Source organism: Cnephaeus nilssonii (assembly GCF_951640355.1).
Source record: "Cnephaeus nilssonii genome assembly, chromosome: 18".
Classification (NCBI taxonomy): Eukaryota; Metazoa; Chordata; class Mammalia; order Chiroptera; family Vespertilionidae; genus Cnephaeus; species Cnephaeus nilssonii.
The window spans coordinates 39,183,025-39,197,681 of NC_137089.1; the positions used below are offsets into that span (position 1 = coordinate 39,183,025).

General features: G+C 45.3%; 1 protein-coding gene across 2 annotated transcripts in view; it reads right to left on the reverse strand.

Moving 5' to 3' along the window:
* Positions 1-13,538, reverse strand: part of LACTB2 (lactamase beta 2) — a 33,682-nt gene extending 20,144 nt beyond the window's left edge. For both annotated transcript variants that reach the window (XM_079796360.1, XM_079796359.1), the window contains exons 1-2: positions 13,310-13,538; positions 5,329-5,492 (exon numbers count right to left, since the gene is read on the reverse strand). In XM_079796360.1, the coding sequence (XP_079652486.1) occupies positions 5,329-5,492; positions 13,310-13,431 (286 nt within the window). In that variant the 5' untranslated portion in view covers positions 13,432-13,538. The remainder of the gene's footprint in view (positions 1-5,328; positions 5,493-13,309) is intronic.
* Between the last annotated feature and the right edge of the window lie 1,119 nt (positions 13,539-14,657).

The following is a 14,657-nucleotide window of genomic DNA, read 5'->3' on the forward strand; positions in this document are numbered from 1 at the left end:
AGGGACCAGGTCTGCAAGGGAGGGCAGTTGTGGGCAATCAGGCCAGAAGGGGAGGGCAGTTGGGAGGGACCAGGCCTGCAAGGGAGGGCAGTTGGGGGTGATCAAGCCTACAGGGGAGGGCAGTTAGGGATGAACAGGCCGGCAGAGGAAGGAAGTTGGGGGTGACTTGGCCTGCAGGGAAGGGCAGTTGGGGGGGATCCAGGCCTGCAGGGGAGAGCAGTAGGGGGGGGACCAGGCCTGCAGGGGAGGGCAGTTAGGGGCAATTGGGCTGGCAGGGGAGCAGTTAGGCATCAATCAGGCTGGCAGGGGAGTGGTTAGGGGGTGATCAGTCTGGCAGGCAGAAGCGATTAGGGGCAACCAGGAAGGCAGGCAGGTGAGCAGTTGTGAGGGGTCCCAGATTGGAGAGGGTGCAGGCTGGGCTGAGGGACACATCCTCCCGCCCCCCAACCCCATGCACGAATTTCGTGCACCAGGCCTCTAGTATCATACCTAATAAAATGGTAATATGCAAATTACTATCACTCCGCTACACCCACGATTGGGCTGGCTGGAGGAGCGGGGGGCGGGACTCAGGGTGGCTGATTGGCTGGCGGTAGGAGCGGGGGGCGGGGACTCGCGATCCCCCGCCCCCCGCCGGCTTAAATGGCCGGCGCTGCGGAAGACGCTGGTGGCGGAACTCGGGGTGGCAGATTGCGTGGCTGCTGGCACCAGTTTTCTGCCAGCAGCAGTTTTCCTCTGGCCACCTGCCCGATCGGAGCGCCTCCCGATCGGAGTTCCTCTTGGGGTGGCTGATCGTGCTGGCGAGAGGCGCTCTGATCTGCGGGTGGCCAGAGGAAAACTGCTGCTGGCGGATAACTGGTGCCGGCAGCCAGGTGAAGGAAAAGTCTATTGCACGAAACTTCGTGCAACGGGCTCCTAGTGTAAATATAAAAGCATGCATCCTATTCTCAATAGCAATCTATACAGACAGGATGTAGAAGGGTATGCTGAAAACAATCATCCTATATAATAAAAGACTAATATGCTAAGTGTTCGGTCATCCATTCAACCAATCAATGCATAATTTGCTAATGATATGCTTAGGCTGCTCAAACGCTTGCTATGATGTGCACTGACCACCAGGGGGCAGACGCTCCGACCAGTAGGTTAGCTTGCTGCTGGGGTCCGGCTGATTGGGACTGAGCGAGACAGGCTGGACACGCCCTGAAGCCCTCCTGCAGTCCCTCCCTGGCTGGCCAACCTCCTGCGTCCCTCCCCCGCCCTGATTGTGCACCAGTGGGGTCCCTCGGCCTGGCCTGCGCCCTCTCGCAATCTGGGACTCCTCATGGGATGTTGGAGAGCCGGTTTTAGCCTGACAGTGGAATGATCGGTCACTATGACACGCACTTTCTACCAGGGGGCAAACACTCAATGCAGGAGCTGCCCCCTCGTGGTCAGTGCGCTCCCCCTCAGCCAGAAGCCAGGCTCACAGCTGGCAAGTGCAGCGGTGATGACGGGAGCCTCTCCAACTTCCGTGGCAGTCAGACATCCCCCGAGGGCTCCCGGACTGTGAGAGGGTGCAGGCCAGGCTGAGGGACCCCCTGGAGTGCAAGAATTTCATGTACTGGGCCTCTAGTATAGTATTAATTATTATTTTTAGTCAAAGCTTATTCAGATATAATTCACATACAATAAAATTCACCCTTTTAAAGTATAAAATTCAGTGTTTTTTTTTACTTTATTCAAAGAATTGTTCAACCACCACCATCTTATTTTAGGACATTTTCAAAACCCCTCACAGACACCTCATATGTAATGGTAGTTACTCTCTATTCTCTCTTTCCAGCCCCTGGGAACTACTTACATAATTATTTTAACAGGAGGAAACCCTCAGTCATTTGCTAAGATCTGAATAATGGATTATAACATCATTGCTAAGGCTAACTATTTAAGCAGATATAAGCATGTGATATTATTTACGTGTAATGCTTTCTAATAGAAACATATTCTAACTGAATAGCATAGAAGCAAACATTTGACTCTAGGACTTGGATGTGAAATACATGGCAATGACCCAACTTCAGTTGCAAAATAGTAATTATCAGATAACAAAATATATTTTATAAGATTTACTAAAAAACAAACCAAAAACAAAACACTCAAGCAGCTTAGGTCTATATAGTTCTCACATCTAGTAAACTTCTGGCTCCCTGTAAGCCACGAATTCTGAAATGAAACACTGATTTTATTTAAAAAATTTATAAGCAGGTTGCTTCAGAATTACTCTATCTTCCCACAGAAATCTTATAAATGGCATTCATAATTTTGGTGTGGCCTGTAAAAATTATAGACTGTTAGAACTGTAAAGTAGCCATATTAGTAATTAAAAAACAACAACAGTAAAACAATGTGGAACAAAGGAAACGATAATAAAACAAAATGAACAAGAATGGTAGTGGTTAAGGATTTAGGGAATGAAGAAATACATGGGACTTTTTGGGGAAGATTCTGAAAGGTACCTCTGTACAATTTCAGTGCTAAGCAACTCAAAGTCTACATTGCAGCTGGTCTAGCTTCAATAAAGTTCAGAATGAAAGACATCAAGCCACTTTTCAAATAAAGCATTAAAAGTTTAGTGGCTATAAAGCAGTATCAAATTTCTCCTTGATTTTCTTTAAATTAATCTCATGGGTAATCTTTTATGTAAATACTAGAGGCCCGGTGCACGAAATTCGTGCACGGCTCGGGCGTGGGGGGGGGGGTGTTCCCTCAGCCTAGCCTGCACCCACTCCAATCGGGTACCCCTCTCACAATCTGGGACCGCTGGCTCCTAACCACTCACCTGCCTGCCTGCCTGATTGCCCCTAACCCCTCTGCCTGCCTGCCTGATCGCCCCTAACTGCCCTCCCCTGCCGGCCTTATCGAGCCCCCAACTGCTCTCCCCTGCCGGCCTGATCTCACCCCCAACTGCCTCTGCCTGCCTGCCTGATGGCCCCTAACTGCCCTCCCCTGCCAGCCTGATGGCCCCCAACTGCCCACCCCTGCCAGCCTGATCTCGCCCCCAACTGCCCTCCCCTGCCAGCCTGATCTCGCCCCTAACTGCTCTCCCCTGCTGGCCTGATCGCCCCTAACTGCCTCTGCCTGCCTGATCACCCCTAACCCCCCCTCCCCCCCGCCGGCCTGATCTCGCCCCCAACTGCCCTCCTCTGCCAGCCAATTTGGTTCTGATTGGTCAGTTTCTATGCCAGTCAGCGTCAAAAGCTCTGCCTCCTAGGCAGCCATTGGCTCCTTACATTCACCCAGATTTGGTTCTGATTGGTCAGTTTCTATGCCCGTCAGCATCTCTGGGCCTATCAACGGGACCTGATCAGAAAGGTGGGGCTGATTAGCAGCCCCGGTGGAGGCCTGGAGAGAAATGGGGAGGGCGCCTCAGGCCTGGTGGGACTGATGGAAAGTGCGGGGGTGGCATGGAGGTGGTGCCTGTGCTTCTGATCACTTGCACATTGTGTTTTATACCACAGCATGTTGTAGCAGCTGTGAAGGGCGCCAGGGCAACCCAGCGCTGACTGCAGGACTGACTTCCGGTTAGCTAGCCTCGGGTCATGAACGGTCATTACAACCCTGGGCTTTTATTATTAGGATTCATTATTTTAATGGAACCCAAAACTATTTCAATTTTTAACTTAAAGTTAAGTCAAAGTCCATTAACAGGTGAATGGATAAACAAATTGTGGTGTATTTCTACCATCGATTACTATTTGGCAATAAAAAGGAACGAACTATTGATACGTGAAACATGGGTGAATCTCAAAGATGTGATGCTGTGTGAAAGAAGCCAGAGAGCGATCCTGTATGCTTTCATTCTGTGACACTTCAGACAGGCATAACTAACCCGTAGTGACATAAAGCAGACGAGTGGGTGCTGGAGGTGGAGGGGAATCACTGCGGGGGCCTCTGCAGGGTAAGGAAGGGACCTCTTTCTGGGTAAGTGTTCTCTACCTTGAAGGGAGTGGTCACATGCTTTTGATAAACTACACACTTAAAAAATAGGTACATTTTATGTATGTAAATTCAAGCTCAGTAAAATTGACGTGTGAAGGAAAAAAAGCAGGCCATAAACATTGTAAGTTTTCAAATTGACCCTCATGCTAAAAGAGTTGACCAAAGCTAATTAAGGATCCTCAGCATAGTTTTTTAATGGACAGAATTTTATGGGTAGATAGACAAGAGAAAGAAGGGTGAGGAAAAGTCAGAGTGGGAGAGAATGGTTTCCTGTGGCATACAGTTCCCCTGGATTGGAAAAAAAGGAGGAAAGAGGGTAAGAAAGTTAGGTTAGACAGTTTTTTATAATGAGCAGCCTGGTGATATTGGCTGCTGTAGCTGAGAAAATCTTTCCATCCCAATTGCAGTCTTAAGGCCTAAAAAGAAGATACTTAAAAATATTTAAAATTTTTAGTTGTGAATGAACATTCATTACCTCCTTGTCCTTTATCTGCCTTGAACATGTCAAGCACACCCCCATTCTAGTATCTGCTCCTGCAATGCCCTTTGCCTGGTATGCCCTGCTCTGACACATATATAGCTTACTCTCTCTCCCTGTCCACCCGACATATAACAGCCACTGCTCTCTTCTACTTTATTCTCTCTCCATCTTTTCTTCATAGTTTAGTTTAGTTTTCTTCATAGCACCTATCACCATCTGATCTATTACTTATTTACTATTTACCCTTCCCTACTAGAATGAAAGTGGAATTATTGTTTTAATCACTGCTACATCCTTTGTGCCAAGAACAGTGCTTGGACATAGCAGCAACTTGAATATTTGTTAAAGGAATGCATGAATGAATGAATCTATGTTTGTGATGGTGGGATGAAAGAATACGGAGAGAGATGGCAAAGTGTTAGTACTGGAAAAAGGGAGGGCAGTTGTGGGCAATACAGTATACAGAGTAACTGTCTGAAAGTTATGGAAGACCTGAGATCATATTTAGAATGTGGACAATTAACAGCAACTACTTCAATAGTGCCTGGTACACAGTAAATACTCAACAATGGTTAGTTATTATGAAATCTGAAGTGGTAACTGTCACACAGACTAAATTAAAACTGATGATCACTGGGCAAAGGGGAAAAATAAGGGGGAGAAGAGATTTGAAATAGATTAATAGGATTTCTACCTTTTTTCCTTTATTAAAAATAGTCACAGTATTCAAGTTATATTAAAGTATAAAAGTACCATTTAAATATAAGGTATTCAGTAAATTGTTCATTAGCTTAGCTCTGTAATGGAAACAAATTATTCTGAAAACACAGGTTTCCTCATGAGCTTAATGAGTATATTCTGCTTACCATTATCAATGTTTTTACAAATATCTCCTATGCCTCCAGTATGATCACGATGCCAGTGAGTCACAATGATTTCCTGGATTGCTGTGTTAAATTCGTTCAGAGCCTGCTTTAAACAGATGATATATTCTGGAATTGCTGGTTCTCCAGTGTCAATGAGGATTCGCCTGAAAGTTAAATAGAAGATGATCACACCATTGGAACAGTTAATATTAGCGTATTTCTCACACAGGTAATTTACATTTAAGAAACTGCATAAATAGCTTTACTTTAAAAACCAGCTGTATGTTACTTCAGCTTAACTAGAGAAATCTCTTTAAGAAAGTTCTTATGGCGAAATGTAAGTCTGAATAAGGAAAAATCTATATATCCTATCTAATAAAAGAGTAATATGCAAATTGACCATACCTCCACTATACCCACAAGCCACGCCCACCAGCCAATCAGGAGCGAGTATGCAAATTAACCCAACCAAGATGGCTGTGGCCATGGAGAGAGCAGGAGGCTTGGGTTTCCCCGGCAATGGAGGAAGCCAAGCTTTCCACCTGCCCTGGCCTGCCTTGGCCTCTGCTTAAGGGTACAAAGTTTCAATTATAGAAGATAAATAAATCCCAACAAAAATGGCAGCAGCCACTGAGCTGGAGAGAGCAGGAGGCTTGAGTTGCCCCCGGCGATGGAGGAAGCCAAGTTTCCGCAGCCCTGGCCTGCCTTGGCCTCCACTTAAGGCTACAAAGTTTCAATTATAGAAGATAAATAAATCCCAACAAAAATGGCTGCGGCCACGGAGCGAGCAGGAGGCTTGGCTCCGCTCAAGGCTACAAAGTTTCAATTATAAAAGATAAATAAATCCCAGGTACCAGGGCCTCCGCTTGGGTTGCCGGGGGGCGTGGCCAGCCTGCAAACCACCGCAGGCCCCTCACCCAGGCTGCGCCACGCCCCAAGGGAACCCCCACCCTGATCTGGGACACCCTTCAGGGCAAACCAGCTGGCCCCCACCCATGCACCAGGCCTCTATCCTATCTAATCCTATCTAATAAAAGAATAATATGCAAATTGACAATCACTTCAACACACAAGATGGCTGCCCCCATGTGGACACAAGATGGCTGCCACAAGATGGCCAGCAGGGGAGGGCAGTTGGGAGGGACCAGGCCTGCAAGTGAGGGCAGCTGGGGGTGACCAGGCCTGCAGAGGAGGGCAGTTAGGGGTGACCAGGCCTGCAGCAGAGGGTAGTTAGGGGCAAACAGGCTGGCAGGGGAGCAGTCAGGCATCAATCAGGCTGGCAGGGAAGTGGTTAGGGCGTGATCAGGCTGGCAGGCAGAAGCGGTTAGGGGCAATCAGGAAGGCAGGCAGGCGAGCAGTTGGGAGCCAGCAGTCCTGGATTGTGAGAGGGATGTCCGACTGCCCGTGGTAGGATCGGGCCTAAATGGGCAGTCGGACATCCCTCGAGGGGTCCCAGATTGGAGAGGGTGCAGGCTGGGCTGAGGGACACCCCCCCCCCGTGCACGAATTTCATGCACCGGGCCTCTAGAATATATATAAAAGTCTACGCAACCATTTGACTGGTAGCTATGACATGCACTGACCACCAGGGGGCAGATGCTCAATGCACAGGCAAGGAAACATGGAACGGACTGAAGAATCTCAGAGGGAAGGGTGGAGGGGGGAGGGCAGGAAAAGATTAACCAAAGATCTTATATGCATACTAAAGCATGCCCAGTGCATGGATTCGTGCATCAGTGGGGTTCCTTGGTCTGGCCTGCAGGAATCAGGCCGAATCTGTGCACCAGGCCTCTGACATCCCCTGAGGGGACCTGGATTGCGAGAGGGTGCAGGCCAGGCTGAGGGACCCCACCGGTGCACGAATGCGTGCACCAGGCCTCCAGTAGCAATAATATTGAACACTAACCTAACCTAGCACTTTAAATATGGCACTGTTCCAAAAACCTTACTTTAACAATTGCATTCCTCATAACTATTTAAGATAGGTATTTCATTATTATATGCAGAAATTAAGTAACACGCCCAAGGTTACTCTGCAAATAAGTGGCAGAACAGGTATTCAAACCCAGGTATTCTGGGACATAAAATATGTGCTTTTATTTATTCTGCCTTTGAGCTCTTTTTTTAAAAAAATATGTTTTATTGATTTCAGAGAGGAAGATACAGGGAGAGAGAGATAGAAACATCAATGATGAGAGGGAATCATTGATTGGCTGCCTCCTGCATGTTCCCTACTGGGAACCAAGCCCGAAACCTAAGCATGTGTCCTGACCAGGTATCGAACCGTGACCTCCTGGTTCATATGTTGATGTTTAACCACTGAGCCACATTGGCTGGGCTGCCTTTGAGTTCTTTTACAATATCCTCAAATGTCTCAGAGACATGAAAGAATCTGACTCAATGGCACCCCTAAAGAAACCTACTCTTTTGCACTACATACAAAACTTATCCCTGAAGCTTTACATGGCTCCCTTACACATGAAAATGAAATCAGTAGAAAGTGTGGGAGAAATGTCTGAGTTGCTCTGTTTCTTTATTTAGACAACCCTATTAATTATTATATTTCTGCTTTTGGTTCTGAACCTTCATATACTTTGCCCTTCATCACTATTTTATGGAATGATGGTCCTTCTCTAAGAAGTTTTCCTGAACTAAAGAAATAAGGGTGACATTTCCTCCTCAAGAACCAATTAATTAACTTTGTAATTCATGTTGTTTCATAGTAGCACCTCCCAAGTTCAGGCTTCGGGAGAGAAGATTAGTCTTTATGAAAAGACTGATCATTCATTCATTTATTAATTCATCAATAACTGACAAACAGGTCAATGGAACAGAATAGAGATCCCAGAAATAAACCCTTGATATGTGTGTGTGTGTGTGTGTGTGTGTGTGTGTGTGTGTGTATATATTTCATATATATATATATTCAATTAATGTACAAATAAAGGAGGCAAGAATATACAATAGGAAAAGACAGTCTTTTCAATAAGTAGTATTGGGAAAACTGAACATCTATATGTATAAGACTGAAAATGGGACTTTTTTTTATACCATATACTAAAATAAATTCAAAATGGATTACACTTAAATGTAAGACCCCCCAAAACATAAAATTCATAGAAGAAAACATAGGCAGTAAACCCTTTTGACACCAGTCTTAGCAATATTTTTTGGAACTATCTGCTCAGGCAATACCAACAAAAGTGAAAATAAAGAAACGGGACTACATAAAACCAAAAAGTTTTGCACAACAAAGGAAACCAACAACAAAATGAAACCATCAACAAAATGAAAAGGGAACCTACTGAATGGGGGAACAATGTAACATCTTACATTGACCAACATAGCAATTTAAACTAACATTTGACATTTTCACATATTATCTCTTTGACCCTCAGATCAACTCTAGGAAGGTACTATTATTTATTATTATTTTATTTACAGCAGAGGGAACTAGTCTTCAGAAAGGCTATGTGATTTGCTCCAGGCCCCAGCAATAGGTGGTACTGGGAAGCACTAGACACTCAGATACGAAGTCCAATGACTTCTCTATTCAAGACATACTATCTCGTCTACTCAGAAGGCATCAGATATCCTAGTATTTTTAATAAACATCCCAGTAACCCTGCAGTAATTCCTGGACACTATAGACTGGGGTATATCTGAGTTATTAAAAGCAGTTATGTCTTCTAATTTAGTGTTAAAAAATAAACAAACAAATAAAATAAAAAAGACATACTGCCTCTCCAGTGGGAGGGTACTACTTAGCAAGCACCTAGAATCATTCTTCATGTGACATAAATGAAACTTCAGCTGTAAATTAGAAAAACATAGATGAAACTTCAGCTGTAAATTAGAAAAACAATGTTCTCAAATAGCAATTCTTTCAATGATGTCTGTGAATATTGCAGAGGATTAGATAGAGTTATCTCTATGAGGGCTGTTTGACTTTGTTCTTCATGGCCACAGGCAATAAATACTCTATCGTAGGAGGTCATTTTACAAATACAAGTTTACTAATAAAGGGAACAAGAGTGCAGGAGAATCTATACAGGTCTGTTACCATTTATTCACTAGAGTACAGTGCTTGGCATACAGTAACAATCTGCTATGTGAATACAGAAAAAATTCAACTAATGAAAGTTAGTAAAATCAACTTCCTCAGGTATTTTATATTAATTTTAAGATAGCTATTAAATGGTCTCTCTGTCAATTTGCTGTCACTCTTACAAAATCATTAGGAATTTTCTGAGCAGCTACTATGAACCTAGAATTCTCTGGATGCCATGAGGGAAGCAGAAGTGATAAAAATAATAGCTAGCATTGTATGCTTCCCACATGCTAGAATTTGTTAAGTGCTTTTGATATGATTTTCCATTTAAATTTCATTGAACCCTCATAACATCCTATGAGACAGATACTATACAAACCTCATTGTATAGATAAGGAGTCTGAAGCTTAGAGAATCAACTGCCTTCTCCAAAATCTTAAGCCAGGACTGGGATCTAGGTAATCAGAGTCCAGAGTCTTAACTCTACTTCATTAGACTGCCTTTTCCTATTAATAGGAAATAGTATATTTGCTCTCAAGGTATTTACAATTTTGATAGTAAAGGTTAAAACTGCAGTTTTCAAGAGGTTCTTAGGCAGAGAAGGAACCTGGACATACTCTTTGGAAAGTGTGGTTATTATTTGTCCATTCAAGTGTTTATTGAGACCTATGTATTAGGCATCACAGTAGGTCTAGTAGTGAGTGCTTTAGGGAAATTCATTTGGCATCCACGGGCTGATCAGAATGAGGGTGGAAGACTAGCTAAAATTGCAGTTATCCAGCAGTCCTGAAATCATAACAGAGAAAATGGAGAAAAAATGTAGAGAACACTCACTCATTCAGCAAATATTTCCTATAATACTTGTACTGTATACAAGGCTCTGTGCTAGTGGTGGGGATATAGTAATGAATAAGCCTTCATTGAACTTACATTGTAGTGGGGAGTAGAAGTGTGCCAAGCTTCGTTTTACACACATACAAAAATCATTTTATTATCAAGGGCATGAAAAGTATGGAGTACTAAGGTAGTGTATTACATTAAACTAACACAGTCTAAGGGGTGAAGGGAGGCTTTCTTGAGAAAAATGACATTTTAACTGAATTCTAAAGGATGAGTGAGGTTAGCTGGGTAAAGAGGCTAGGTGTATACATGGGAGACAGAGAGGAAAGCATGCATGAATGTCCTGAGCCAGAATGGATATAACTCACCTGGCTATGATGGGAAAGGTTTAAGATTAGGTTGATGAGATGTGTGGGGCTGGACTATGCTTGGCTTTCTAATTTTCATTAAAAAAATTATATTCTGGCTACATGAAGGAGGATGAAGGATGGATTGAAGCAGAACAAAAGTAGATGGAGAGGAGTCGGTTAGAGGCGATTTTAGAAGCCTAAGGAAGAGTTGCATTGGCTTGGACAGGGTGATAGCAGTGGAAATCGGGGAGATCTTTCTAATGGCTTGGATGTGTGTGCAAGAAGCAAAGAAAAAATGTCGAGGAGTGTACTTAAGTATATGACCTTGATCAAATGTGAGGATGATTCTGTTTATCAAGATATGGACGAGTGTCTGGAAGAAGATCAAGTTTAGTGGGAAAGCCCATAAGTTCAGTTTGGGAAACAATGAGTTTCAAGTGGCTGTGAGTCATCCAAGTAGATTTAAGAAAGCAGTTGGCTACCTTGGTCTGAAGATCAAGTTTGGATATTGTGTGAATTGGAGTGCTAATACATTTGGGAGTTATTAATGAACAGGTAACAGTTCAAACCAAGGAAGTAGACAAGATCACTTAGGTAGAGAATATAGCACGAGAACATAAGATGAGGATTGCACCTTGAGAGACTCAAACCCTTAAAAGATCTGGTAAAGAGGATGACTCTATAAAGGAGACTGTGAAAGAGCAGCTAGAAAGGTAAGAGGAAGCCAGGAGAAATTGGTGTTGGTAGATCAAGAAGGAGTGGTCAACAGTATCAAAAGATACTGAAATTCAAATACGATGGGAATGGAAAAATCCTTTGGGTTTAGTGATATAGAAGCCATCTGTGACCTTAGAACTGTTTTGTGCAGTTGAACAGGTGGCTACAATATCAGAACCTCTTATTTGGACGCAATTAATAATCATGTCGAGCCACCTGACTTCTACTTTACAGAGTAGCATCAGCCGTACATTGACTTATCCTAGCTCAATATATGGATTCATCATCATCTCTCTCATATATGAGTGACTCCTCTGGCCACTCCACTCCATGAGTTTACCTGAGTAATAGTGTAAACAGTTAAGAAGGGAGACTATGAATCTGGTCTTTCCTCATTCAGTTTCAGGTTCTTTATGTCTCTTTTAGCACACGCCCTTTGCTACATTGAGTGTGATTCTGTTGTTTTAAAAGATGCAGTATGTAGCCCTAGCCGGTTTGGCATAGTGGACAGAGCATTGGGATCCGGGTTTGATTCTGGTCAAGGGCACATGCCTGGGTTGTGGGCTTGAGCTTGATCCCCAGTAGGGGGCGTGCAGGAGACAGCCAATCAATGATCCTCTCTCATCATTGATGTTTCTATCTCTCTCTCCCTCCCTCTCCCTTCCTCTCTGAAATAAATAAAAAAGATACAGTATGTATTTTTCATACAACATGGCCCCTAAACATTTAAGCCAACTTCTTTATCTGATTTTCAAATGGAACCAGCCATCTGTTTCATTGTTGAGAGAAAAGTAGGGCACAATGAACTTGAGAAACAGTATATTGATCTCCGACATAGAGACTTTCTAGGGTAATTTGGACTATTTGCAATTTTCATGTTAGGAACTGATTTTAGAACTAGTTTAAAATGATATACCGACAAGAGATGAAAATGCCTATGGGCTTCCTGGGGTGAGTGAGTACCAGCCAAGAGAGACTCTACCCTAGATATCAGGTATTTTTTCCTGCCTAATTCTCTATCCTCCTAGATTTGGGAGGCAGCCTAAAGCCTTTGTACCTAACCGACCCTGCCTTGTTTGCTCTGGACTTCACCTTTTGCCTGCTTCACTTGCAATACTTCAGTTCCTCCATCCTGCTGCTTCCGAAATTGATTTGCTGGAAAAAGGCAAATACTTCAATAAACTATACTTATTAAACTGTATTTAGTATTCAAGTGTATTGTATTAATTGTAACACGTGTTGCTATACAATTAAATTCCAGGCTCAAGGAGAAGTATATCTTATCTTATTTCTATTTTGAATTATCTAGGTTATACTAAGTACACAAAAGTTGTCCGATGTAGGTATGGTGCAATAAACTACATCTCTTCATTTCTGCATAAAACAGAATGGAGTGGAAGAGAAAATTTTTTTTTTAGAAATAGACAGGTTATTCCATCCACAAATTAACCTAAATAAACTCACACAATAATAGCAAACAAAAGCAAAAGTAGTAGGCTCTTCCTTCCCGAGGGCTGGAGGGGGGAGGGGGCGCGTTTTTTGGATTTCAGACTCCAGCAATTTGGAAGCAAGACAACCCTGCCCCCTGCTGCTGAGTTAAGAGAAAGGTCTCTGCACCATTAACCGCTTTGGTGAAGGGGAAGTTACACTCGGGGCAAAACATTTTGAGTGAAAGTCAGAAGGTGAACCAAGTCAGCATTTTCCTGGATTCTTAAAAACTCCGGCGATAGCCATTTCTCAACCACTTAAACACACTCACTCTGGCATTCAACATCGAGCAAAGTAAACTGGGTTTCAAAAACAGGAAGTTAAAAGAAATTATTTCTCTCCCAGCCACTTTTAGAGAGGTTACCACCCCGGTTGGTCGTGATTTAGGGGAGGTCCGGGATCAGGGCAACTGAGGACGGTTCTGGTGGGCCCGCCTGGCCGGGGTAGGACGTCGCAATCCTGCCCACAAGTGCCGCAGGCCAGTGTTTAGGTGGCGGGCGTGAGGGGGGGCCGGAGGGAGGCGAGGGGCGTTTACCTGGGGCCGGTCCCTACCAGGTAGGTGTTGGTGCCCTGCAGGGTCATGGGGCCCGGGTTACAGCCCAGGACGCGCACCACCCGACTGGACAGCCGCTCGATGCGCTGCAGAGTGGCTGCCATCTCCGCGGAAGCCACCCGTGGGGCACGCAGCTTACGGTGCGACCGGAGCACGGAACCGTAAAATAGGCCGGAGCCAGCTGTCACCTGACCGGGGCGGAGAGGGATCCGCCTCGGAGCTGGGGGCGGGGCCAGAGGTCACGTGTTGCCGCGCGAGCCGAGAGGGGAGGGATCCGCCTAGGAGCTGGGGGCGGGGCCAGAGGCCACGTGTCCGGAGCGCGAGCCGAGCGGGGAGGGATCAGCCGCCGGGCTGGGGGCGGGGCCAGAGGCCACGTGTCCGGAGCGCGAGCCCAGCGGGGAGGGATCAGCCGCCGGGCTGGGGGCGGGGCCAGAGGCCACGTGTCCGGAGCGCGAGCCCAGCGGGGAGGGATCAGCCGCCGGGCTGGGGGCGGGGCCAGGGGCCACGTGACGCAGCCTGGGCCTCGAGGATGGCGGCGCGAGGGAGGCGTGAGGCGCCCGAGGCGAAGCTGGTGTTGAGAGCTGCTTCTTGTCACCGAACCAGGCGCCTTCCTCGGAGTTCATGTTCTGGTGGGCGAGTTCATCCCAGTGGACAAGAGACGTTTTAACCTGGGAGATCTTGGGCTGGAGCAGGCAGGTTAGGGGTAGGGACTGTGTTCAAAATCCGGGAGCAGGCTTGTGGGCACTGGAGTGTGTGTGTGTGTGTGTGTGTGTGTGTGTGTGGAGTAACCTGTTTACCTTTCATAATAAACAGTTGTAAGTAACGTGTACCAAGCGCTTTCCATCTGCCAAGCGCTCTTCATAAACGTGATCTCATGTAACCCTCGCAGCATCGTCCCGCCCTGTGCCCAGAGCGCCAGGTGGGCCTTGACCGGAGCACTGGGTTTGGCAGATTAGCCGCCCCGATGGTCACTGCCGCTCCCTTTGTAAAAGAATTGAGTCACCGTTTACTGAAAAGAAAAAGCACAGTTCCTATGATCGGTTTCATCGAGTGTGGACAATTGCAAGAAGTCTCTCTCTCTCTCTCTCTCTCTCTCTCTCTCTCTCTCTCTCATCCACCAGCCCAGCCCAACTCATGTCTCCCAAAAACGGACACATGAGATGCTTGCAGTTCTAAAGTTTAGTACAAGTATTTGAACGTTGCTTGTGCAGGTACTTCTGAAGAAAAAGACAATTTCCTGTTAATTTACAAAGTGTTTATTTTACACACCAGCAGTGGAATAGTCCAGATTTCTTGAAAGACACACCTTTATTGTGTGTGACACGTTTCT